Genomic DNA, 26,484 nt, shown 5'->3' with positions numbered 1-26,484 from the left:
AGATCTTCATTCAAAAATAAGATGAAGCACCTCATGAACACACATGTGGACACGTATGTACATGTGTGTACTACACACAAAGATTAAATGAGACAATATTTTCACACACATCATTGACATCTTTACAGTAACACTATGATTATGAAGGTTCTAGGTAGGCCAAAGAAGGGTCCAATTCTGAGGGTGAGTTGTTGGGAGCCTGAGAATTCTTGAACATTGAGATCTCTAGCTCAGTGGTTTCCAGGCCTATTTTCATTCCAATAACCTAGGCATGTCAAAGGCAGGTATCTGTTTTCTATTCCCAGAGAAGGTCTGATGTGTTTTTTTTTTTAATCGCTAATAAAGTCTCACTTCAAATTATAGATTTTGTACACATAGATTGTAATCACTGGAGAATAATAAAGGAAGAAGCAGCTACTTCTCTGCTCACTCATGGAGGCCACCAAGGTCACCAGGCTGGTGTGATTTCTTTCACGCATCTAAATATGGTCTCATAATGAAAACTCACAGGAAGGAGCTGCCCAAGGTTTCTCCTTGTAAAACTGTGTTTTCACACTGCATATTTTCTTCTTGCTGGGTGTGGTGCTAGCACATGCCTGCAGTCTCTGCACTATAGGAACCGAGACATGGACACTGCTACAGGTCTAAGGATAATCTGAGCTCTATAATGAATATCAAGTCCAACAAGGACCACATGGCAAGACCCTGTCTCATAAACTAAAAGCAAAAGCAAAGCAAAAAAAAAAAAAAAAAAAAAAAAGAACAAAGCCTCCCCTCAAAGGTAATGTGAACAGACAGACAACACAAAGACCCTCAATGTCTTTCTGTCTGTCTTGCTTTGTTGCCTCCCTAATATGGCACACACATAGCTCCTTAGGGTCAGAGGAACAGGTGTAGATGCAGTACATTCTCTTCAACAGACAAGACACATTTTAGTCACTGTCCCAAGGGTGAGTAGCCCAGTTGTTTTGATGTTTTAATCAACCAATAAATAACTTTTGTAAAAATTTCCCTACATACAGGTGGGGAAAATTGTCTGTCTAAAACAATATTCTGTAAAGAGCAAAAGTGGTCAAAGGTGCATGTTAAACTCTAACAGATGCTTCCTCCAGTACCTTAGATAAAGCAGGAGAACCACAAATTGGAGGAGCTCCCAAGGAGAGTCAGAAATGCAGCCAAGAGTGAGGATTCTTCGCTCAGACTAAGAACTCAATGCTTCCCTCCACATGTGGTGGCTAAGGAGTAGACTCCTCAAAGAAATGAAGAAAGGGCTCTTATCAGCCCACCCTCCCCCTCTGGCTGACACAAACCTTCCTTCCCTAGGGGACTTCCTCCAAGGTGTCTATAAATGCCACTGTGAGACAGGATAAGGGAGGATCCAGCTTTGTAAACCTGACAAGACCCAGGAGGGCCTGTAAGTGTTTTCTTTACTGGGACCTTCTGGCTTTTGGAACAGCCCCTGACCTAGGCTGAGGGCTCTGAAAGGCTAACAGGGCTTCATGTGGCTCTCAGCTTTTGCTGGTGCTAGTGCAAGGAGCATCACTTCTGAGGGGCAGGCAAACTTTCTTGTCAGGGAAGGGCACAAGGTGAGGAAAGGGGGGCGGGTGTCATATGCTGCTTTGAGGGAAGAAACACGTGATTTAAGTGCTATGCATTTCTAGGAAGGTCAACAATCTTGCTTCTCCTTTCACTCATATTGCAGACCCTGATGAGCTCATTAATGTAGATTAATGGATAAATAAATAAATAAGTAATCCATTTTACTTACAGGTTTGTGGGAAAGCTAGCCTGAGCTGCTCCTTATGGTCTGCTTTATTTTAGAAAGGCCTGCCTGGAGCTGGGGCTGGGACTCAGTCGGTAGAGTGCCTGCCCAGCAAGCATAAAGCCTTGGGTTCAATCCCCCTAAAACCAAACCAGGTGTGAGGGTACATGCCTATAATCTCAGCACTTGGAAGTAGAGGCAGGATAATCAGGAATTCTATGCCACCCTCCACTACGCATTGAGTTCCAGGCTACGTCGGTTACATGAAACCTTGTCATAAGCAAAACCAGAATAAATGAATTCTCTGGGACAGCATAGTCTGGGCTCAGCATTAGCCCTGGTTCATCCTGAATTTTTGCCTTCTTTTCCTCCATCTTCCTTGCACAGGTCCAAATGGTCTGGCTATGGTATGTGTGTGTGTGTGTGTGTGTGTGTGTGTGTGTGTGTGTGTGTGTGTGTAAAACTTCTGTGTTCTCTATTTCAGGACAAAGCCAAGATGAAATTCCCTCTACTTCTGGCTCTTCTAGTCGGGGGAGCGTCTGCTCTTCATCTAAGTGAGTTATCTCTCTCTCTCTCTCTCTCTCTCTCACACACACACACACACACACACACACACCCACACACACACTCCTGTGTGTAATAGATGAGATCTGAATCACATAGACAGTACCATCCCTTATCATTCCCAATTTCAGAATCCCTGTACACCAGTGCAGCAGGGATTCTTCAAGACTCCTGAGATCATCTGTTATATCTGTAGCCTTGACTCTATTGTGGCATTTCCAATTTTGTCCTTTCTACCTAATGCTAATATCCTTCACAGTAACAATGGCTTCTTTTTACTTTGAGTTTACTGAGCATCTTCTTGCCATGTTATGCCCTTTAACCACTATAGCACCCCCATGAAGTACTGGAGACTGTATACTCATTTCACAAACAAAGAAATAAAGCTGGTAGTTGCTGGGTGCAGAACATAAACCCACAAAGACTGGACTCAAAACTATTGTGTTTAGCTATCTTGACCTCATGTGTGAAGTGGGGTGTCTCCTCGTGGAGACGTGGCTATAGGTTCCTTTCTAGAGAGTTCGTGCACACCAGTGTTCAGGGGGTGGAGCAGGAAATGACCAAGCTCTAGGGAGAGTAAGGGAAGGCATGAAGGAAAGACACTTAAATTTTCCACTTGCCAGGCTCCGAAACTTCTGACTCCCAAAGCCCATTGATGGATGAGAACTTGCCTAGGGATGCAGAGATATCAGGACCGGAAGGAGAAGACTGTCTTCCGGGGGAAGAGCTAATGCCACTGGAGGAGGAGAAGGAAGAAGGTTCTGGAAGTGAAGGTGTTCCTGGGGATGAAGGAGCTGCCTCAGGTCAGGATGTGACAGACGTGGACCTTCAGTGCCCCAAGGAAGAGGACACAACAAGTCTTATGGGTGACTCTGGATGCAAGACCTGTCGCTACCTCCTAGTCAGGAGGGCTGAATGCTTTGACAAAGCTCAGGTAAGTGGCCTGTGGCTGAGGCTGGGAACAGGGACAGATAGGGGACATGTCTCCATGTGCCAGAGGTGCTGGGTGGGAAGATCATGTATTGTACTTTGCTCTGCTGTCTTCTAATGGCTGTAGCTAGGGAGGGAGGGGGAAAGAGTAGGAAGAAAGGACAGAGGGTGGGAGGGAGGAAGGGAATGGGTTTTTGAGATTCAGAGACCATGTGAATTCCTAGTGGGAGACGACTCTCTCTTCTTCCTCTTCTGTTTTATTTATTCTGCAGTCAGTTTGCCGGCGCTGCTACAGGGGCACCCTCGCCTCCATCCACAGTTTCAGTGTTAACTTCCGAATCCAGTCCTCTGTCAGGAGAATCAACCAGGGTCAAGTCTGGATTGGAGGCAGGATCAAGGGCTGGGTAAGAGGAATACCAGACATGAATGGCCCCTTGTGATCCCATCCAGTATCTACCTTGCTGCAGCTTTGTCCGTATTTCCCCTTTACTATCCCCTAAAGAGCTGGGGACAGAAGGCCACCCAGGCAAGACATTGAGATGCCACAAAGGGTTTAGAATCAGGTTTGAGTCCAAGTTCCTCCCAGTTTTTCTATCTTTGTGACCTGGGGACTGTGTCCTTACCTGTAGGTTGCACATGGTTTCCCTTGCCCCATTTCTGGTTTGTGATATAAAGATGATTATGTCGGAGAATGGGTTGGTGATGACCACTGTGGACCATTAGTTCATCTGCCCAGTATCCATCATGGTTCTGTGGTCAAGGATGTCAGGAGGAGTTAACAGGGACTACGCTGGCTCTGCCTCTCTTCCTTCCCCTATGTATGTCTTTGCTTCCTACCTTCTCTAGGGTCGCTGCAAACGCTTTCGATGGGTTGATGGAAGTTCTTGGAATTTTGCATACTGGGCTGCTGGGCAGCCTCGCTGTGGTGGTGGCAGATGTGTGACCATGTGTACTCAAGGTGAGGCTAGCTGGAAATGAATGAAGGGAAGGCCAGGGAGAGTCCAGGAAGAGTGGCAGGAAGTGAGCCTGGCTACTCAGAGAGATGATTCCTAGGTGAGGTAGAGAGGTGGTGAGAACAAGGACCTTCCTAGTATCACGTGAGGAAGGGGCTGAAGCTCTACTATTCCCACTTCACAGGAGGCCGCTGGCGTCGATCTCACTGTGCCAAGAGACGTCCATTCATCTGTTCGTATTGAGCTGGTCCCAGCTGGGAGTTCAAATTCATTCTCTCCTGGGTAACTGCCTCTTCTTTCCTGCCAGATGTCCCCCTTCTTTCACCTCCCTAAAATAAAGCTGCTTTACTTAAACAGATTCCCTTTTTCCTGTGGTCATTGGTCGAGCCATCTCATTTTGAGTGTTCAGCTTTATCATCTCACTCCACTCCATACCTTTTATGAAGAAGCCACAATGTTATCACTCTTCAAGGAGTGATGGTGCAGTGGGGTCCAAGAAGCATTCTGACAATAGAGAAATGAGTGCGGATGTCTCCTAAGTGCTCACAGAAGATGAAACTACATAGTATATGCAGATAGGGTTTTATCAGGACCCCCACCCACAGCTTCCAAACATGTGAAAGTTTTGGGTGGACTCTCACCTACCTGGGGTCTTCGTTTCCACTGTTAGTTGCTTTTCCTGTTACTGTGACATAATACCTGACTCAGGGAGACAGCTTATTTGAGTTCATAGGTCAAAGGTATTGTCTATCATGGTACGGAAGTCCTGGTGAAGTGGCTCAGTGCAGGTGGTTACACTGTATCCTTAGGAAGCAGAGAGATGAACCTTTGTGTGCAGCTAGCTTCTTCTAAACACAATCCAGGATCTAAACCCAGGGAAAGGTGGCAATCAGGATAATCTTCCCAGGCATGACCAGAGGCTTGTCTCCTAGGTAACTGAAGAACCTATGAAGTTAACAGTCAATATTAACCATCATGCATATTAAACAGAACAAACACACAGTGTGTAGTAGGCACCATTTCTCCGTTATCTATTAGGTTGACTGACATTACAGCATATATTTTATACTGCCTGCCTCACCCAAGATGAATCCTCTCTTCTTCTAGCAATCTTTCTACACTTTCCCAAATTAACTATAGGATGTGTACTCAAATCCTTGTCTCAGCCTCTGCTTTGGAGAAAAATCAATATTAAACTTTTTATATGAGTCAGAAACTTCAATCAGGCCTGGAGATATAAGACACAGGGTGTGTGTGTGTGTGTATGTGTATGAGGGGGGGGAGGGAGAGGGAGGGGGAAGGGGAAGAGGAGGGAGATGGGGGTGGGAGATGGGGGAGGGAGATGAGGAGGAGGGGGGAGGGGAGAGGGAGAGGGGGAGGGGAGGGGGAGGGGAAGGGGGAGGGGGAGAGGGAGAGCCTGGTATTGAGCACTCACCGGCTGTGTCAAGTGCCTTGCATACCACTGATCATTATTATCCCCGCCATGTAGAAACAGGCTCAGAGAAGTTATACATGGATGAAAGACTTGCTCAAGACAGAACATCTGGGTGTTCCCAATGCTGAGATTTGAGTTTCTTAGTTCCAAAGCCTGCTCCTCTATCCATTGTGTTTCCATGCTCAGAAGTCCTGATCCAGAGGCAAAGAAGCCCAGTTAAAGATGGGAATGGACAGCTCTAATATTACCAGGGAGATAACCAGAATGAAGGAACCCCCTTCTTTCAGGAATTTTCCAATTCTATATTGGTCTAGCGTCCTGGGGAGGCAAGAGAAGATTTTTGAGTTTTTGAGTGACTCAGAGAAAGAGAGCTATTTGTTCAAGGTTAGTTCCTCAGCAAGCTGAGAGACAGACACATTTTGGTTGGTGCAACCATTGTGCCATGTCAGCTGTTTGTTTTATGCATGGTAAACTTCGGAAATCCATGCCTCTGGGTCTGAGGTGGGTGCTATGAGGATACAGCTGAGACAGAGCTGACCCATGAGCTCTGGTATGGAACCACCATGCAAGGGCTATTTCACCTCCAAAGAAGCTGGGACCCTCAGCTTGAGAACCACTGCTTCAGAGGAGTCTTGTCACTGTTCCTTTTGCAGGAGTTGCTCTGACCTTGTGATTTCATTACATATCATGATGTTGGCTTATTATCATGAGACTCATCCTTTGGGTAAAATGGGGTTGGACTGAGTCTTGGGACAAGAGGTTGATTTAGAAACTCATTTGAACATAAATGACAATAGTGATCCTGAGACATTGATTCTGAGATCCTGAGATCCTGTGCATTGGCTAGATTGTCAGAGCAACACATTTGAATGTGAACCAAGGACTTCTGAGTGGTGAAAACTGGAAGAGTCATCATTTACTTCATATATATGTATATGTATATACATATGTATATGTATATATATGTATATATATATGTATGTATATATGTATATATATACATGCACACATGCACACGCACACACACACATATGTGTATATATCTGTATAGTAAATTTATAAACTTAAGGTGGCAATACCCAATTTGTAGGATGATTTGCTAGGATTACATATGGAAGTAGTGGTTGTTAAAAAAATCTTATGGAAACATAGTGCCTGGTCTGAAGTAAAACTTCAAAAATGTTACTTCTGGTTTTCAATTAGAGAGGAGCCCCTGTGAACTGCAGCAAGGTTATTGAAGCATTAGAATGTCTTTTGTCAGGATTTGAGAATCCATGAGAAGAAGTTTGTTATGGGGTGGGTGAGGGGCATAGAACCCTGGGCTTAGGCTGGTCACTGACTTGTCATGGGATTTTGGGCAACATGTGAAGATTTGTAATGGAAACCAATGCATACAAGGCTTATGGCAGTGCTGGCTCATGAGAATAGCAACCCCTGGGGCTCATCTCAGCTATCCAGTGAAATGTCACTGCTGTATGGGCCCCAGGGTGAAGGAGAAAAGTAGACAAGGGCATCTATGTTTCTCCTTTCCTCACTGGGGCAACCTCAAACTTGAAAATTGTTCTCCAAGTTTTGAGGGTACTTGAATTGACCAAACTTCCCAGTATCAGGTAGATAAGCGGGCAGTCTGGTCTGTTGGGTGGAGAGATAAGACAAGACCGTTACTCTGCAATCAGGCCAGGAAGTGACCTCTCAGTTTCTTTTCCAATTGTAGGTCCATTGGGAGAGTAGAGGAAAGCAAGGTATCCAGCTCATCTTGTTCTGTTGATGACCTGCGTCTGCTTTTTTGAAGGTGTGGGCCAATATATAAATAACAGGCTTGTGCTGTCCAATAGAACACCTCCAAACTGCATGAACCTCATTTCCAACAATCCACAGCTCAGGTTGATGGGAAGATGTGGCAAAGCCAGGGTTACACACTCGCTGTTTTCTCTTTGGCCAACAGGGGATGGACTGGAGCTTGGTTGTCTAAATAAAATTAGTCACTGTGAATATATTTGCATTCAATTAGATTTTAAGAAAGTTTGCATTAAGAATTACTGATATTTAATATTGAAATTTTTAGTGTCTTCTTAAATTCGTGGTCTGAGATTACCATTGAGTTGCTTGATCCGGGTCCTAACCCTGGTGGTGTCAGAGGGCTGGTGGGAAGTAGGAAGTGAGGGCAGGGAGGGCAAGGTGGACCACAGATTGACTAGAAGATTTAGCATGAGGTTTTCATCCCATTTCCTACTTCTTTGCCAGCCCTGGAGGTGTGTCTAGAGGTCAGATGAAGTGATATAGTCTAGCCCAGTAGTCTCTAAATGATCCAGAGAATATTCTGTGGAAGTGGTTGTGATTCTCTCTCTCTCTCTCTCTCTCTCTCTCTCTCTCTCTCTCTCTCTCTCTCTCTCTGTGAACATCAGACATCTAGTGTATATGGGCAAACAGTGCTATTAAACCTTAGATAATGCATAGGGTAGCTCCCACAACTAATATATGGTCCTAAATATTAAGAGCAAAATGTTGACAAACAATACAGATCCACAGGACAGAAGAAAATGTATGCATATTGAAGATGAGAATTGTAAAGGGCCTAGTTTGTGAAGAGGAAAGAAGGCAGAGGAGAGGAAGGGAAGAGGGGAGGGAGGGAAGGAGAGAGAGAGGGAGAGAGAGAGAGAGAGAGAGAGAGAGAGAGAGAGAGAGAGAGAGAGAGAGAGAGAGAGAGAGAGAGAGAGAGAATGAATGTTTAAGACTTAGAAATCCCTGCTTCCTGACTTCTTATTAATCTTAGGATTTTTATTGCTGTGACAGAACACCACAATCAAAAGCAACTTGGAGTGGAATGGTTTATTTCACCTACACTTCCATAAAAGTGTTCATCATTGAAAGCCATTAAGGCAAGAACTCAAACAGGGCAGGAACCTGGAGGCAGGATGGAGAGGCCATGGAGAGGAGTTGCTTACTGGCTTTGTCACCATCGATTGCTCAGCCAGCTTTCTTATAGAACCCAGGACCACCATCCCAGGGATGGCACCATCCACAGTGGGCTATCTAGCCCTCAATAGCAATCACTACTTAAGAAAATGCTCTGTAATTTTGCCTTCAGCCTGATCTTACAGAGACTTTTGTTTTTTCAGTTGAAGTTCTCTCCTCTCGGATGACTCTCACTTTCGTCAAGTTGACATAGAAACTAGCCAGGACATCAGGTGAGCTTGGTGATCTTTCCTCTGAATCCCATTGTCTCCATCTGTGAAGCAGGGAAATCCTATAGTGTCAGTGGGAATAGGTGAAGGTAGGGATCAGGGGCATGCTGCTTATGACGCACCTCATATGGATGCTCAGGCTCCCCTCCCCTCTCCGTCCTTCCCTTCATAGTTCCTCTCTGCTCCCTCAGTTCTGCATATCACGTCCTGGATTGACTTTGGAAGGGTGCTTCCAAATTATCGGATATCTTTCAGGCTGGCCACTTTAGGAACACTAATACTAATTTCCTCTGGTTGGTAGGCATGATGTTACACATGCCTCTGAAATAAACTGGTGGACATGGGTTTCCATTTAGGACCACAGGTCCCTGAAAGCAGGGCTCTGTCATGTGAGCAGAAAGCAGGATCTGGGGTGAAAAAAAGTGAAAAAAATTTTTTTATCAGTTCTATTATCCTCAAGCTCAACCTGGGGCAATCACCCTGGCCCCTTCCTACTTCCTCAAAAACACAGTATAAGAGCTGATTGTGGGTCAGTAGCCGCAGCCATTGAGCGTGGAGGCCACAGACCCTTGGGAGGTGTGTGCTGTGCTCACACAGCACAGACCAGGATCCCAACTGGAGGGCCTGTTTTTAGGATCAGCATAGGTAACTGTCTTTGCTTCTTCTTTCCCCACATAAGTGAAGTCAGCTCTGGCTTGGAGCTGACCTGTCCCTGTAGGTCTAGAACTTGGGTAAAATGTGGTCCTAGGGAACAGCCAGGAAGATCTTAGCCAGGAGAAGTTTGAAGTTGCCCATCTTGCCCACCCCTGATGCCTGTTTCAGACTCTGGCTCAGGGTCTGTCTTTAGAAGAGGAGGAGGAGAATGAGGAGGAGGGGAAGGAGGAAGAGGAGGAGGAGGAGAAGGAGGAGGAGGAGGAGAAGGAGGAGGAGGGGGAGGAGAAGGAGGAGGAAGAAGAGGAGGAGGCAGCAGTAGATCTTCGGCCCTCCCTTTTATCAGGTAATTAAACAAGTATCATGCCATGTGCCAGAAGCTGTGTTGGACACAAAAGGACAGCTGTGAGGACAAAGGTGGAATTGTCTCTACTACAGGATCAAGTAGACATGAAACAGCCCCTGATCCTGTCCTTTCTCCTGCTGGGGATGGTTTCTGCTTTTAATCTGGGTAAGTCTTTCCCTTTTATTCTCACGTGTCTCTTCCTTCTTTTTCCTCTGTCCCACTCTCTTGGTCATTGTTGTTATCATAGAGCCAGGGTCACAGTATGCTCTTTTCAGGTTGCTCACAAATCTATAGTTAGATATCTCTCAGACTCAGAACTAAACAAAAACAAAAGATCTAAATATTAAGATGAAGGGCCAGTTGAAGCACCTCACACAAGGTCTTCCCATCCATATACATACCTGTCGTGTCAGTCAGAGTTCAGGCTATGAGTTTGGATTAAGACATCTCTCTTTACCCAGCCTAGAAAAGGAGTTCCTTCCTATTGTGTGACCCCAAATTGGAACCTAGGAAAGCTCAAGTGGACGGTTGGAGCTGTCTGAGGTTCTACAGGAAGAGAGTCTTGCAAGTGATGGCAGGTTATCTCTTCTTCCTAGAGACTGCTCATCTGGAGAATCCCAAGAGAGAGGAAAACCTGAAGCAGGAAGCAGATGGTTCGAGGGAGCAAGGGAGAGAGTTGGTTCTGACTCAAGAGACAAAGCATACAGAGGGAGAGGAGGTTGAGGGTTCCGAACATCAAGACATCTTTGAGGATGAGGAGGCAATGGAGTCAGATCCAGATGCCTTAAATAAGGACTCTGCTTGCCCCAAGGAAGAGGACACAGCTCATTTTCAGGGAACTCCTGGGTGCAAGAGCTGCCACTATGTGCTGGTGAGGACTCCTGAGACATTTTATAAGGCTCAGGTAAGAGACAGGGAGACATGGTGAAAAGGTCAAGGGGAAGGAAAGGGACTGGATTAAAACTCCTGTTCTCTATTCGTTTAGACCAGTGTTTCTCAAAGCTGCAGAATTGCCTGGAAGTCTTCTTAAGATGTAGAGTTTGCAGTTCCACCTTCACAGTGTTTGAATCAGGAGGCTTGGGGCAGGGGTTCTGAGGATTGGCACTTGTAGCAAAGTCCTGGGAATAGAGATCTTCTTGTTCTAAGGACAACACCTTTAGAGCCACTGATTTGTGTAAAAACACTTTGGTGATAGAGACACTTGTGTTTTATGGAATAGGAGGTGGAAAAAGTGTAAGAGCTAAAGGTTGGGGTGGGAATGAGGGTGAAGTATTGTTTTCTGGACATGATAGAAGTGTTGCACTTGTGAACTCACAACCTCTGTGATTGCTTGCATAAGACCTGCATAAGATCAAGCTAGTCAATACTCCAGCATGGATTGCAGGGGCACACAAGCCCTCATCTCTAGATGAAGAGTTACTGGTAACTGGTGGCTGCTTGGAGAAAGTCAGTTTTTTTTTTTTGGGGGGGGTGGCCACTGGTAGGTTGATTTTGGTCATACATGTTTGGGGAGAATTATTTAGTCTTTGGGGGCCACATATTTGCTAAAAAGAGGATATGAAGTTGGGAAGGTGATGTGTGTATGTGATTCAGAAAAAGCTAGAGGAGGGAGTGGGGAGATGAACAATTGAAACATATTTTATGTATATATGAGAACCTCGCAATAAATAAAATGTCATATTAAAATCATATAAATCATTAAAAATTAACTCCTATAAGAAAAAATATTCAAAAATATTCAAAATAACAGACATACCGTTTTGCACCTCTGTCAGTTCTTCTATGTGGACCGCTGTAGGGCTTGTGTGTGTGTGTGTGTATGTGCGCACACATGCTAAGTAAGAAATCTCAAGATTTCACAACTGCACTGAAATGAATTTTAAAAGAGTAATCTTATCGCTAAAGGGGAAAAGAAAAGAAACCCCTGTATTAAATACTGTCTTTTTTCGTTGACTATTTTCTGTTTTCTGTGCAACTCTGCTCATCTTCCAGAGATCAGACTCCTCCAAATTAAGACATGTAGTTGTCCCTTAGTCTCTGTGGGATTTTGGTACCAGCACCCCCAAGGTGGACACCAATATCTGACTCTGTTCAAAGTGCTTACATATAAATGGCATAGTATTTTAAAAATTTTTTATGCTTATTTATTTATTGTATGTTTGTGTAGGGATGCATGCCCCATGACATATACATGCAGATCAGAAGACACCTTTCAGGAGTTTGTCCTCTCCTTCCTCCTTGTGAGATCTAGAATCAAACTCATTTACCTACTCTCTGAGCTATCTCACTACCCATCTTTTGTTCATTAAACCACCTCTACATTATTTATAATACCTACTGTGGTGTAAATGTCATGAGAATAGTTTTTGTACTTTACTTTTGGGGACTTATGTCAAAGGAAAGAGTATTATTCAGAGTAAACATAACTAACCCTCCCCCCACCTTTTCAGGGGAGAAGGCTATGTGGTAAATGAGTTTGTTCTGAAAGCATGAGGACTTGAGTTCAAATCTCCAGGGCCATGGAAAAATCTGACTGTGATAGTGTACGCCTGTGACCTCAGCACTGAGAGCAGAGATAGGTAGACCCTGAGAGTTCATTGGCCAGGCAGCCTATCTCAAGGAACAAGCTTCTGGTTCCATGAGAGACACTGTGTCAAGACAATAAGGCAAAGGATGGTAGAGGCCATCCCACCTGATGACCTACTCTGGCTTTTGCATGTGTGCATCTACACACTCGCATGCACACACTACTCACATAACCTCACATACAAAAACACAGTAGATATTTCCAATGGATGGCTGGTTGAGTTATGTGGGCAAGATATCCACACATAGTGAGGGCTCACTGTATGGTACCACGGTTTTTTTTGTGTTGAAGGTCAAAAGAGACACTGCATTTGAATCATCGTGCTATAATTATAATGAGAATTACTATTTCCTGCAAGGATGTCCTGATCACTGAAAAAGAAGGGAAGGCTTGAGGGAAGCAAGTGGGTCTTTATATTGAGTCTGTGAGTAGTTGTAGGGATTTTTCTTGGAGATTCAGGATCTTGAGGCAAAAGAAGTGAATTCTCCTCCCTAACTCTTCTCTCTTCAGAGAGTCTGCAGGAGATGCTACCGAGGCAACCTTGCTTCCATCCACAGTTATAGTTTCAACTACCAAATTCAGAGCTTGGCCAGGAAGATCAACCAGTCCATCGTTTGGATTGGAGGCATCCTCAGGGGATGGGTAAGTTAAGACCCAACTCGGTATAGAAAGTTTTGATTACATTGAGGGATCATTTGTAGATAAGGTGTCCTTTAAATGATAGGCAAATAGGATTCTGGAGATGGCCTGTATTGTCTTGGGAGAATTGGTTACCCATATCTCTCACTAACTCCATGTTCAAAAACTTCAAGTTTGTGGCTCAAAATTAGCCATGGTAAATTTACACCAATACAATTGGCAATTGTTATCACTTAGTTACCTGTCTCTGTGACAAAATGCCTGAGGGAATCAACTTGTGAGGAAGAACATAGAGTTATCTTGACATACAGTTTCAGAAGCTTCATTTCACACTCACTTGAAGGTGTTGGTTTGGACTCGACACACAGTATGTCATAGTGGGAGTGTGTGGATGAAGAGGACTGACTGTGGGGCAGGGAACCAAAGAAGAATGAAGAGGTTCAGGTCCCAGTATCGTCAAGAGCATGGCCCCAATGGCCTAACTTTCTCCAAGTAGGGTCTGTCTCTTAAAAGGTCTATCACTTCCTGATTCTACCATGAGCTGGGGGGTGGGGTGGGTGGGGCACAGGCATTAACACATAGTCTTAGTGAGACAGTTCAGATCAAAATTAGAGCATGTTACAATAAGGAGTCCTTTTTACTTCCCTCTCACTCTTCCCTAGAGTTGGTATGTGTGTGATTGTGTGTGTGTTCGTATGTGTGTGTGTTTCTACGTGTATGTGTTTTCTATGTATACCTGAATGTGAAGACCACAGGCCAATCTCAGGTGCCATTCTTCAGAAGCTGGTTAACTTATTAAGATCTGGTGCTCTCTGATCAGGTAAGCTGGCTGACCACGAACCCCGAGGAATCCCTTTATCTTTCCTTTTCTAACACTGCTATTACACGTGTGAACCAACATGCCTGGGTGTTTAATGTGGGTGCTAGAGATTTCTCTGCCTGCAGAGCTGGTTTTTCAGAACATGTGGTCATATAAAACTGAAGCGAGGAGACAGATTCCAAGAGTTGGATTCCAAGAGATGGATTCCAAGGGACTGAGGGCTCATCTCAGTTGTTTGCTAGCTGAGGAGCTCTCTTGGCTTTTCTTCAGCTGTAAAATGAAGATCTGCTTCCTTAGGAGTAGGCCCAAGACTGTGGACGAATGAGCCAGCACCATCAGCATCAACTGGTAGCTTCTTAGAGGTGTAGAATCATGGGCTCCGTGCCTGACCTCCTGAATCTGAGCCTGCTTGTTAATAGGATCCCCCACAGACCAGGCAGACAGTGAGGGGAGTCAGTAGTGGCTCAGATCTCCCTGCCTTTTTTCTGATTCTCTGATCCATTTTCTTTCTTCTCTAGTTCTTCTGGAAGAAGTTTTGCTGGACGGATGGGAGCTGCTGGGATTTTGGATACTGGGCCCCAGGGCAGCCTGGGAGTGGCGGAGGACACTGTGTGACTCTGTGTACCAAAGGTGAGAGAAATAGGCTCCAGCCAAGGAGATGCAATGATAGAGTACAATTTTTGCAGCTGTTCCTTTGAGCTGGCTGGACACACCTCTTCAAACCTACTCACTCCACATGGAGAACTCAAACTTGGTCTGTGGGGAGGGCAGAGAAATGAGGACTTCTCAGGGCATGCCTTGTAGAGGAGGTAGCTAGGAGTCCTTTATCTCCTCTGGTACATGGTTGACAAACTTGAATGAGTTATGTGATCAACAGACCAGCAGATATGAATAGAAAGTGTGGATATAGGAATATGTGACAGCTGAGACATCTTCAGCTACAGATGTGGGGAATAGCATTTGTGACAGATGTGAGGCACTTTAGTGTCGTGGCAGAAACTGTGCATGCTGGAGCAAAAGTGCTGTGATTCACATTTCAGCCTAGCCTAGCCTACCTACCTACCTACCTACCTACCTACCTACCTACCTACCTACCTACCTACCAGTGATGGTATAGCAGGTTATTGCCACAATGTTTGTTTTATCCTCTGAAGCTGATGATAGCCAAGGAAGGGGATAGAGTGGTATCTGACAAGGGTTAGGTGGAGCTCAATGCAGACCCCAGCCAGTTTATATCACTGTGTTCTCTGCTGCAGGGGGCCATTGGCGAAGAGCTTCATGCCAAAGTCACCTGCCTTTCATTTGCTCCTTCTAAGATGGAGCTAGACCCTACTTGGAATCTCCAATTGCATCCAGCATTGACTCTCATTTCCCATTCTCCCATGCCCATCCTGGCAGCAACAGCAACAGCTGTCTTCACAGCCCTGGCTGCTTATCCCCATCCTTTGGCATTCAATTCTGTCCCTCCCTCCTGGTCATAAAGTCAGGCTTTCCACAGCATACCCTACGTCTTGCTTCTTCATTGCCTTTTCTTGGAGACCCCAGCCTGTTGGGAAAATCCCAGAAGTAAAAGATGGTGGCGCTAGGCAATCTGGTGCAGTTGGGGAGCAGTGACAAAGTTTGGGGCACTGTGTGGTGGCAACACTGAGTCACCTGGAAGCTGAGCAATGCTCTCTGCAGTCCTGTCTTCACTGGGCTCAGATTCCACCTTTCTACCCAGTGAGAGGAGAGCAGAGAAGATTCCCACCTTTTCTTGGCATCAGTGTGAGGTGGAGAGGTGAGTAACTTTCCAAGATGGATGTGAAGAGACTCACTCAAGAGCTGATGTGCAATATTGAAATTGAGTGTGGGAACACCCTGAGGGGATGGGGTTCTTGGCATCCAGCAATGACTCTCATTTCCCATTCTCCCATGCCCATCCTGGCAGCAACAGCAACAGCAGCAGCAGGGGGAGGGGGAGGAGGAGGGGGAGGGGGGGAGGGGGAGGGAGAGGGAGAGGGAGAGGGAGAGGGAGAGGGAGAGGGAGAGGAGGGAGAGGGAGAGGGAGAGGGAGAGGGAGAGGGAGAGGGAGAGGGAGAGGGAGAGGGAGAGGGAGAGGGAGAGGGAGAGGGAGAGGGAGAGGGAGAGGGAGAGGGAGAGGGAGAGGGAGAGGGAGAGGGAGAGGGAGAGGGAGAGGGAGAGGGAGAGGGAGAGAGAGAGACTGTCCTCTCCTCCTGTATCCCCTACCCTTTCTGTAGATAGGACACAATTTTGAGGAGATCTGTCCCCCAGCAGTCTGCTCAGAACCCAAAGGCAAGAGCAGAGATCCCATCCCGAGTTCTATTATCTTGGGCTTCAGCATTCTTTTACCTCACTTTCTCAGACTGGGAGAGACCAAGAGGGAATATCTCTGCTACCTTTATCTTTATGCCAGCTGGGACACTGGGCTAGAAGGACCTTGCATAAAAGGATTTAGAGTAAACAGAACAGGATGTTCAGTGAGATTGGGTATTAAAAAATTATAGAGTCCTAAGTTCTCTCTTTCTCTCTTTTCTTCTTCTTCTTCTTCTTCTTCTTCTTCTTCTTCTTCTTCTTCTTCTTCTTCTTCTTCTTCTTCTTCTTCTTCTTCTTCTTCTTCTTCTTCTTCTTCTCTCTCTCTCTCCTCTCTCTCTCTCTCTCTCTGGTGTGTGTGTGTGTTTATATGCTTATGGTGAATTTCTGTACAAGTACACATGCACATTTGCACTTTTGTGCATGCATAGATGTGCATATCTGTGTGTGAATTGTGTGTTTGTACTGGTGTGCTGTGGGTACATTTTTGAACCCCTGAATATTTATGGATATTTTCTATAGATGTGTTTCTCTGTATATTCACACCTGTATGTGCTGGAGTCTCTGTGTATATACATTTACGTTTACCTGTGTCTTTACCCATATGGATGTAGGTGTGTCGGTGTATGACTATGTTCAGGTTTATGTTTGTATATATACCAGATACAACATGGCTTCAGGAGTAAAAAACCAGTATACATATTCTACATATTCTCTCTCTAAGGGGTTTGAGGCAATAAGACAGGGATGAGGCATAGTCCTAGACAGTGGGTTGGGGAGAAACTATACATAAGCCCTTCGAACATGGAAGTCTTTGGCAATTGATTAATATGCCCTGGAGCCTATAGCACCCTACTGATGCTGGATCCCAGGGCTGTCTTGGTGAAGGGATCTTTGCCTTAGTGCCTAATCATGACATAGAATCAGGTCAAGAGGTAGAGTAGCCTAGGAGTGGGGTATCATTGAACAGTGCATTGAACAGTGAACTAAGTGGACCCTTAATTCAATGCTTCTAAAGAGACAGTGGAACTGTTGCAGGGGATGAGAGGATAAGCAGTAAGGAAGATATTTTAGGGGTACATCACTCTCCTGATGCATTCTCCCTCCTTCCCTCCCTCCCTCCCTCCCCCCATCCTCCCTCCCTCCCTTCTTCCCTTCCTCCCTCCCCCTCTCCTTCTCCTCCTCCTCCTCTTCCTCCTTCTCCTCCTCTCCTTCCCTTACAGAATGGACTCTAGGTAGCCCAACACCCTGATGTACAAAACCACAGGCAGAGGTTTGTGTGTGTGTGTGTGTGTGTGGGGACAAGCTCTTTGACTAGAGCCTCTTTAGGGCAGACCTGGGCTAGTAAAATGCTTCACAAATCTCTGGCACTGCTCTTGAGTATTTCACTCTACCTTTATGTAGTAATCTTGCTGTCTGTTTAACACCTTCCACTCTTGTTTAGCTCTTGATTAAAAGGCAAATAGTTTTGAGAGAAGACACTCCCCAGAAGCTATCCCCAGGAGGTTAACTGGTAACTTGCTGAGAACAGGTGTTGTGTGACGGGACACAGAAGGGAAGGGTGTGGAACTGTCAGGGTACGGTGGAAATCTGGGCGAGAGAAGGGAAGCAGACTGCTGGTCCACTGTCTTCTTTTTCTAGGGACTCGAGAGGACAGCACTGGTATTCCTTCAGTAAGCTGGCTCTGTAATGTGTCCCTGTGTCTGCCTAACACAGGTCTGGGCACAAGATAATTCTTACAGTTCTCCAGCTCTTGGTTTCCCTGCCACTGGGAGTCTGTGTGTCTTACCCTGCCTAGTTGCTTCATTTAGAATCTACTCATGACTACAGCAAGATCTTGCTTAGCCCAGGTAACATAAGTAGATAAATCAACATTAAAAGATGAGCCAACAAATGTCTTGACTTTCCCCTAATACATATCCCACAGAAGCCAACATTTCTCACTCTAGCATCACAAATCTCTGGGTTCATGTCAGTTCCTCTTCCATTCCTTAATTTTATGCAGCCTTGGTTTCTTTTGTAAAATGATGATTCAATTAAGTAATGCCTGTCATACATTGAGCCCGCAGCTTGCCAAAGGTGAGCCTCTCCACCACAGTGTGCATGTTGAGCAATGTAGTCTTGAGAGTGAACATAGATTCCAGCTCTAGTTCCAAGAACTGTCTATTTGTTTTTCTTCCAAACAAGGTTAATAACAAACCACAGAACCCCTCCCCCCTAGGTGTGGTCAGAGCCTGTGTGACCACGTTAGGGATGGCGCTGAGTAAACCACAGTATATCAGGTACAAGCTGGCGATTGTAATTTCTACTATTAGCTGGCATCTAGCACATAGAAGTGGACTTGTTTTGGACAAGGGGAGTACAGCGTGGAGTTTACACACTTATTGATGGCCCAGAAGAGGCTCAGGTACCCGGGGGAGAATTACCCTAGCCTGGGGTACAGGATCCTCTTAGGATACAGTGTCTCCATCTTCTTCTAGGGAGCATCTTGGTGAACTCAGCCTCGGCATAAGGGGGTTGTGTGCCTCCTTCTTGGAGGCTGCGTTCTTTCCTTTGCTGATGTCTCTGCTGGAGAGGTGAAGCCTGGCCAGGTCTCTGGATACTATCCAGGACTTGACATTGCTACTAGGGAGACAATACCCCATCACCCATAATGATGGGGCTGTGAGAAAGCAGAGGGAAGGTTGATGAAGCTGGTGGGTGGGGATCATTGGGGTTGGGTCTGTGTGAACACTCCTGTGGTCCTCCTAGACTATCCTTCCCCCACATCTTTCTGTACCTTCGGTGAGGGACCAGCCCTCTGTCTACATGCATGCTCATCTCTGCTAAGCTTTCAGCATTGTGCCCATGTTTAAGAGGCAGATTGACCCTGATACTAATTAAACTTATACCTCAGGCTCACTCATTTGCATGAACTTTTCTGATACTTAGTTATATATTCTTTTAAAAGAGATGCCCCCGGCTGTATGACAGCACTTGCCTGTAAATCCCAATAGTGGGGAAGAGTTGAGTTGAGGGAGGAGAACTGTAAATTTAGGCCAGCCAGAAATACATAGGAAAGTCTTTTCATCAAAACCAACCAACCAACCAACCAACCAACCAACCAACCAACCAACCAACCAGCCAGCCAGCCAGTCAACCAACCAACCAACCAACCAACCAACCAACCAACCAACCAACCAACTAACCAACCAACCAACCAAATAAACAAGCCAAACCAAAAGAGCCTCTCAAGCTGCTTCTTCCCTACACCTTGATCTGTCCTTGAGCTTTGCCCTCTACAATTTAGAGCTTCCTCTACATCTTCTGTTTTCTTTAAAGACTCAAAAAGGAGATGGGACACCTGGGCAATGGAGACAGGACACCTGTGTCCTCTCATGGCCCCTCACAATGGCACAAGGCAAGCCATTTTTCATTTTTAGCCTCGGGGTTAGTGATCTATAAGCAAGAATGCTGCACATGATGGTTTATGAGGCTTCTTTAGCTTCTCACTGTTAGGATCCTGTGAAAACAGGCCTGGCTGACCTGGCCAAATGCTCACAGGATATTGGATCTTACTGGGCCTTCCCACTTCTTTTTGAAACAGTTTCATGGGTCCCAGGCTGGGTTCAAACTTATTGTGTTGTCAAGGATGAATTTGAACTTTTGATCCTCCATGTCTACCTCCTGAGTGCTGGGATTACAAATGTGTACCATCGTGCCTGGCTTATGAAGTCTTGCAGGTTGGCCCTAGGGCTGACATGATAGACAACACACTCTACCTGCTCAACTACATCCCCAGCCCCTAACTGTGGCTTTACCAACAATGCCGTAAACTAGGACAGCTGATGTCCTGGGGCATGGTGCTAGGTTTAAAAACTGCCTCTTGTCAGTCATGTATGTGTGTGTCTTCTGTCTAGATTCTGGAGGAGGGTTCAGATGTGTGGATGTGTGAGGACCTCATGGGAGAATAAAGGTCTATTCCTCAGCTTGAGCTTGAGACTCAGGGTGAGGCAAGGAAAAATCCACTGACAGTCACACCTTCTATTTCCTGCTGAAGCGGGACTTGGCCATATCAGAAATTTATATTGCAGAGTTTATATTGCATTTCCCTGGGCTCTCCTAAAGTAGGGCCTGCATTCCTGGGAAAGCTCACTGTTGGGCATCATGGGAAGGCAGGGAAAGGCAACTGACACAGAAGAGTAGACACCTAGAGAGTTCATTCCTCCTTCTCTTAAAAACACAACAAAAACAAAAACACCCCCACAACCCCACCCCCCAGAAATCTACCTTATAGGATTATTTTAAGGGTGCAAAGAGATAATGTGTATGGGAGTCCCTGGTATGTGGTAGGTTCTATGGATGTAACCTTAGCTACCATTTTCTCTATCCTTTGGAAATGGATGGATGCTTGGGACCCAGGGAAGCAGATGGGAGGCATGCAAGGGGTAAAGGCAAGATTCAGGTCTTAGCGGGAAGCACTGCCTGTCTGCTGAACAGTGAGGGCCTAGATACCTGGTCTTTGGGGTGAACATCAGAAATAAGAGCCCCTCTTCTCCCCCTCCCACCTCTGTCTGTTGAGATAGAGTGGCCTGTTGAAGGTTCTGCAGCCCTAGGATAAGCATGGCACCCTGGGAAGAGGCCCTAGTGACCAATAGAATAGGCTCCCGAGTCTGTGGACTGCTTCTCTACAGTGGCCTGATCACTGGTGAACACTGGGTTGGCTGAAGCAGTACCCTTCAGTGTTGTCTCGGTCACCTGCAAGCAGAAGGGTTGGCATTGTCATATCTGACACTGGGCAGGAACTTCCAGTGTGACCTATTTGACAGAATCAGCTGTGGGGTTGGGGGACAGCTAATCATTAGGGAGATAGAATAAATCTCTGGGGACCTAGAACTTTGCATGCACTCCAAGGGTAAACTGTAACCCAGGTCATCACCAGGCAGGATCCGTTCTGCCCTAGAAGTGGACACATTGACAACAATAACCCACAGAGCTATCCCTCCCAATAAAGCCGGTGGCTTTGTGCATGCTAGAGAAGCACTAGACCCCTGAGCTACAACCAGCCCCAACCCTCCAGAGTTCATTCTTAGTTGAAGCCTCTCTTGGACCCCATAGACTAATGGAAGCCCACTGAACCTCTGGACACCCTGGAGAGTAAGTCATGGAGAGTCCCCAAGGTCCAGCAGCCCTCCCTGCCCACTTTCCTGCACTTCTCAGCCTCTTCCCCAACTTACCTCCTCAAACTTCCTGGCTTTGTAGTGATCAGCCCCTTTGAGGAAATTGAGCAGGATGATGTCACAGAGAACAGTCCCCTGGAGGAAGAGGAACAGTGTAAGCTCAAACAGCAGCTTGGAGCTGGCCAGGGCTCGCATGGCCTCTTCACTGCCTAGCTCTTGGCTAGGACTACCTTCAGCGGACAGATGGCTGAAGCATTGTTGGGGGAGGGGACATGTAGGGGCTGAGTCTTCCAGACAGACCTGATTGTGCAGCTCTTCTCAGAGAAGGCCCAGAAGCTATGCAGGATTCTCTATGGCCTACCTTTCTAGCTCCTAAGAAACATCACCGAATAACATGCACAGAGGGTGTGGTGGGAGAAGCAGAGGGGGCTGGGGAGGAGTCCCTGGGAGTGGCCTTTGTCCCCACCTTTCCCCAAGGTTCTATTCCTCATTAAGGAATCCTAGGACAGTGGAAACATGGAGTCTCCCCCTTCCTTCATGGTGAGAAGCAGGAATTTTTTTTTTTTTTTATAAGTGGAATTACCTGAAAACCGGAAGGAGGTCTCTGGAGGCCACGAGCCTTGGGAGGTAATGTCGAGAAATGCCCAGACCAGGGCTACTTAGCAGCAGGTGTTGGAGGCCAGAGGGAGGGCTTAGCTGAGCTGCTTGGTAGCATTGTGCCTGGTTGGGCCCCACCCTCGCTGCCCTGTGAGAGTCTGGAAACTCTCTGGTAAGTGGAACTTACCACTCCCACGGAAGTGAAGGCAGCCACCGAGCTGATGATGGTGGGAATGATGTTGAACTTGCCAGCCTGTATGCACAAAGACCAAGTCATATAGACAGGGCACAACAGGGAGGACTGAGGATCAACTTGGACTCCCTGCCAGAGAGGCTGTGGAGCCTGGAGGGGTTCTGGTGGGTGAAAGGGTTCCACCCTACATAATATAGGAAGCTGATGGGGGAATATGGCCAGTTGGCCAGTGGAAGACCCTCACCCCCAGAGAGCCTCTTCTGGGCTCAAGTGCAGGTCTGGGAAGCTTCCCCTGCTCCCCTCATCTGATGGGTCCCAGGACTCACATTCCCGTATACCAGCACATCAAAACGGATGCCAAAAGCCTTCAGGAGCGTGCGGTACTCGCTGCCATTCTCCATCTTGTAGTATTTGGCAAACCTGAGGCCAGAGGTGAAAATGGGTGTGCCTATGGACTCTCCTGCCTGAACTCTTATGGTTTTTTAGAGTTCCACAGTCATTACCAAGCAACTGATAGTTGGTAAGATGCCTGCCATAGTTCTTCCTGGACCGATACCATGGAGATTTCAACAAGCAGATTCCTGGGTCGTACCAAATTGTACAGAATCAGCATCTTTGTTGGTGAGGATCAAGACTCTGCCATTTTAAAACAATTTGCCTACATGGTTTGTGTGTGTGCACATGTGTATGTTTGTATGTAACGGCAGGTGTGGCTGTCATGGCCTATGCGTGTGGGTAGCTTGAAGTCAACATCAGATCAGTTCGGTGATTATTTTCCACTTTATCTTCTGAGACAGTGTTTCTCACTAAATTGGGAACTTATCAGTTGGCTAGACTGGCTGGTTAAAGAGACCCTGGAAACCCCTTAGCTCCACCTTCCCAGCTCTGGAATTGTAAAAACAAAACAAAACAAAAAAACCATATGTGGCTTTTAAAAACATGAGTGTGGGGGACTGAATTCAGGCCTTTATGCTTGAGCAACAAGTATACTCTACCCACTAAGCCATCTCTGAAAACCTCTCTCCCCAAGATTTTTATGAGCATAAAAGCTTGGACTGCAGCTAACCACGGCTGGCCCTAGGGTTCTTCAGGTCTACTTGCTTGGGTATCACAGGACCCAACTTTAACCTACTCGGGCTCAGAACCTGACTCATAGAACCACGCACCAGCAATTTAGCCTTCCTGAGACTCAGCAGCTGCAGCTTGAGTGGCAACAGTCCTGCACCACAGAGTTGCTGTGAGACTCAAAAGCACATGTGTCAGTGCTGTAGGACAGCCCTGGGCACGGGAAACATTTACTGTGGTTGGCCATTGTTATTTGCTGAAGAATTATGTTTATAGATAACTGAGAAAAGTGTTTCTGGATCCCTCACCGCCTGCTACCCTCGCCTGTGTCCCATGGCGAAGGGAAACAATTCATACTTTTGGAGGATGTCTGCGAGGTTAAATGACTCACGCAGGATTTCCCACTGGAACTCGGCCTACATCTGCCCCAGTCCTTTGCTCCTCAGTTTTGGCTGCTGAGATGAGCTGGGGACTTAGAGGAATGATCACATTTCACCCCCACCTGGGACTCAGGTGGCACCCATACAGAAGGGTGGTGCTCACCCCATTTTGCAGATGCCTATGGCAGGGAAGGGAATTGTCTGTGGCTTTGCAGCTCCTAAGTGCTGGTCTTAGAACTGGAATTGCATTGGACTTCTGGACTCTAAATCAAATACGCTCTCCCTATGCGGCTCTGCCTTCATGGGCCAGTACCAAGGCAGAATTCCACTACTGTGAAATGGCTTTCTGATGTCAGGACTAAGTAGTGTAATGGAAATAAGAGTTCCGGAAAGCTGGGCAGTGGTGGCACACACCTTTAATTCCAGCATTCTGGAGCTAGGCGGACCTCTGTGAGCTCCAGGCCTGTCTCCTCTACAGAGCTAGTCTCAGGATAGAGAAGGCTACACAAAGAAACCCTGTTGCAGAGAGGGGTTGGGGAGGACAAACAGACAGCCAACAGACAAACAAACAAAGCAAAAACAACCAACCAAACAACAACGAAACCAAACAAAGCGCCCAGAAAGTTCTAAGTGTAAAGCCAAAGACGTTCTCATTCAGTGCTGGGTTCTCTGAGTCTTCCCAGTCAGCACAGATCCCCAGGCCTCTGTCTGCTGGTAAAGGGGTGTGTTGGGTGGTGGGGGGAGGGTCAGAGAACTCAGTCCCTGAGTGTGTGCAGTGGTAGAGGCTGCATCTCTCTCCCAGGGATGTCCACACTTACAACTGTACAGATGGAAGAAGAAGAAAGCGCGCAGCCCAAGTGAGCCAGAGCTGGAGGAGAGGTGTGGAAGGAAGGGCATGGTGCAATGTTAGGAATATCAGCCACTGCTCTGGCTGACCTGGGAACTCTCTTGTCAGCAGAAATGAGTCTGGATCCCATAGTTGTCACCTGCAAATAGCGTGGCTTTTATTGTTTCTTAGTCCTCGGGGATTCCGTGTCTATAAAAATAGGGGTGCTTGTGTCCTGTCGATGCTCTGTTGGCAGCAGTGGGTGAATACTCACTGACACCGACTCTCTGAGGTGTGCACTGTTAAGAATCCCATGTCAGCGATTGGATTGTGTCTACTGGACACTGTCCCTCTCTGCCCCATCTCTGCCCAGCTCCCGGCCCAGGGTGCCTGTCTCTTGCTGTTGCTGTCAAGCACTCTGCTTAGCTCTTAGTTGGGTTCATCCACCAGGAAGTATCAGCAGGTGCACAGAAAGGACAGGGCGTGCAGTCAGTCTGCTTAGCTCCCCACAGGCCAATGGCTTACAGAACAGTTTCAGCCTCATCGACATTCTGGGCTTTTCTCCCTTTGCGTGCCCATGCCAGCCCCAGCATAACAGCTTCCACAGGCTGCCAACCTTGGGGTCCTTCACTATGTATACTCCTCTTGCTCCATGTGTACCCTTGTGCAGTGTTTCATGCAATTGCATCTTTTAAGGCAGTCCATGCCCCCTTGGTTCCTATCCTAGGTGCTTCCATTTTACAGAAGAGGAAGCTCTGGCCCAGACGACTCTGTCACGATCAAGCAGCAGCAGTACAGGAAAGTTCAGGTAGCAGATTTCTGGCCCTGCCTGTGCCTGGGCAAGGCCTGAGTGCTAAACCTGCTGAGGAAGACTGAGAACCATTCAGTGGAAATATTCTCAGGGGTGACTGACTCAAAGGTGATCCCTGTGGGCTCTGCAGTTGAAGGGGCAGAGTAAGGGAAGGCAGGAGTCTCTCTCTCCAGAGAGTGAGACCCAGGGGAAAATGAAAGTGACCCAGTAGGGATGCTGAATGAAGCAGAGTCACTGAGCTGGAAGGAGGGCCTGGAGGTCAGGGAAAGGGTGTGAGGAACAAGACCATCTTTAACTTGGGTAAGTTATGTCTGGGCAACTCTGGCATGCTATGTCTCCCACTGGGTAACGGTGGGAGCGTGCTTCACAGGTCAAGGCAAAGCAGAATGAATTCCACTCCAAAGCAGCAGGAGGATGATGGAATGGACAAAAGGAAGGGGACTGTTTTTATGTCCGTGATGAGACACAAGAACCTGGGATTCCAAGGAGACCTCCAGGGAGATCTTGAAGAAGTTAGGAAAAGAAGTACTTGAGATGGGTAGAAGATTTTAGAAACCTGCGGCTCTCAGGCTAGCTTGAGGGTCTGAGCAGGTCATAACCATCTCAGCACCCACTAAATATAGAGATCCACAAATATATGCAGAGTACCTCAGTTAACCTCATGAATAATGCACTATTGTTGACCCATTTTATAGGTTTGGAGAGAGAAGAGCAGGTGACTTGCTTGAGTCTGATGACTTCTGATTCTATGACTCCACAGCCCAAACTTGGAATCTCTGAACCATCTGTCTTTAGCTAGCTGTTAAGGATACAGGCACCCTGGTACAAGATCTCAGAACCCTTCGAAATTCTATGTTCTCATACAATGGGAGAATTCAAGACCCTTGTCACAGATGTTGTACTCACGGCAACTGGGCATGGGGAGTCGGGATGAATCACAGATATTCTTGGCTGGGCAGAGGTCGGGCCTGTGGACCTGTGGCCTTCATGCCCAGCCTACACCTGCATCCATGACAAATGCTCTGACATGGACTCAGAGAACAAGAAGTTGGCATCCTAGGCTCCACTGGTTAAATTTATCCTGGGAAGGAATGTGAAGGGAACAGGGAGAAAAATCAGAGCAGGCTTGGTTTTCTTCCAGCACCTGCCTTCCAAGAGGCAATAAGCGTGGTAAGATCATTACATTATCTCACCAGCCACCCACCCTCAAGGAGGCTTGGCAGGGAAGGCATCTCTTCTTGTTGGGAGGGGGAACTGCAGAGCTTACAGGG

General features: G+C 46.7%; 3 protein-coding genes across 4 annotated transcripts in view; 2 read left to right on the top strand and 1 right to left on the bottom strand.

Annotated features, from left to right (window-relative positions):
- Positions 1 to 1,382: 1,382 nt before the first annotated feature.
- On the top strand, positions 1,383 to 4,558 carry Prg2 (proteoglycan 2, pro eosinophil major basic protein). The gene is made up of 6 exons (XM_021156862.2): positions 1,383 to 1,414; positions 2,247 to 2,316; positions 2,950 to 3,260; positions 3,529 to 3,660; positions 4,103 to 4,214; positions 4,394 to 4,558. Exons 2-6 carry the CDS (start codon positions 2,259 to 2,261, stop codon positions 4,450 to 4,452), a joined length of 672 nt encoding a protein of 223 aa, XP_021012521.1. The 5' UTR covers positions 1,383 to 1,414; positions 2,247 to 2,258; the 3' UTR covers positions 4,453 to 4,558.
- A 5,372-nt stretch (positions 4,559 to 9,930) lies between these two features.
- Prg3 (proteoglycan 3, pro eosinophil major basic protein 2) lies at positions 9,931 to 15,187 on the top strand. Its single transcript, XM_021157051.1, has 5 exons — positions 9,931 to 9,991; positions 10,423 to 10,730; positions 12,924 to 13,055; positions 14,391 to 14,502; positions 15,129 to 15,187. Exons 1-5 carry the CDS (start codon positions 9,931 to 9,933, stop codon positions 15,185 to 15,187), a joined length of 672 nt encoding a protein of 223 aa, XP_021012710.1.
- Positions 15,188 to 19,416: 4,229 nt separating this feature from the next.
- The window catches only part of P2rx3 (purinergic receptor P2X 3), a 40,655-nt gene continuing 33,587 nt past the window's right edge, over positions 19,417 to 26,484 (bottom strand). For both annotated transcript variants that reach the window (XM_021185567.3, XM_085834717.1), the window contains exons 9-12: positions 22,458 to 22,551; positions 22,126 to 22,191; positions 21,399 to 21,476; positions 19,417 to 20,919 (exon numbers count right to left, since the gene is read on the bottom strand). In XM_021185567.3, the coding sequence (XP_021041226.1) occupies positions 20,806 to 20,919; positions 21,399 to 21,476; positions 22,126 to 22,191; positions 22,458 to 22,551 (352 nt within the window). In that variant the 3' untranslated portion in view covers positions 19,417 to 20,805. The remainder of the gene's footprint in view (positions 20,920 to 21,398; positions 21,477 to 22,125; positions 22,192 to 22,457; positions 22,552 to 26,484) is intronic.

The sequence above is a fragment of the Mus caroli genome, unplaced genomic scaffold (assembly GCF_978045245.1).
Source record: "Mus caroli unplaced genomic scaffold, Mus_caroli_1 scaffold_2, whole genome shotgun sequence".
Lineage (NCBI taxonomy): Eukaryota > Metazoa > Chordata > Mammalia > Rodentia > Muridae > Mus > Mus caroli.
This window is presented reverse-complemented; position numbering and strand designations above follow the sequence as displayed.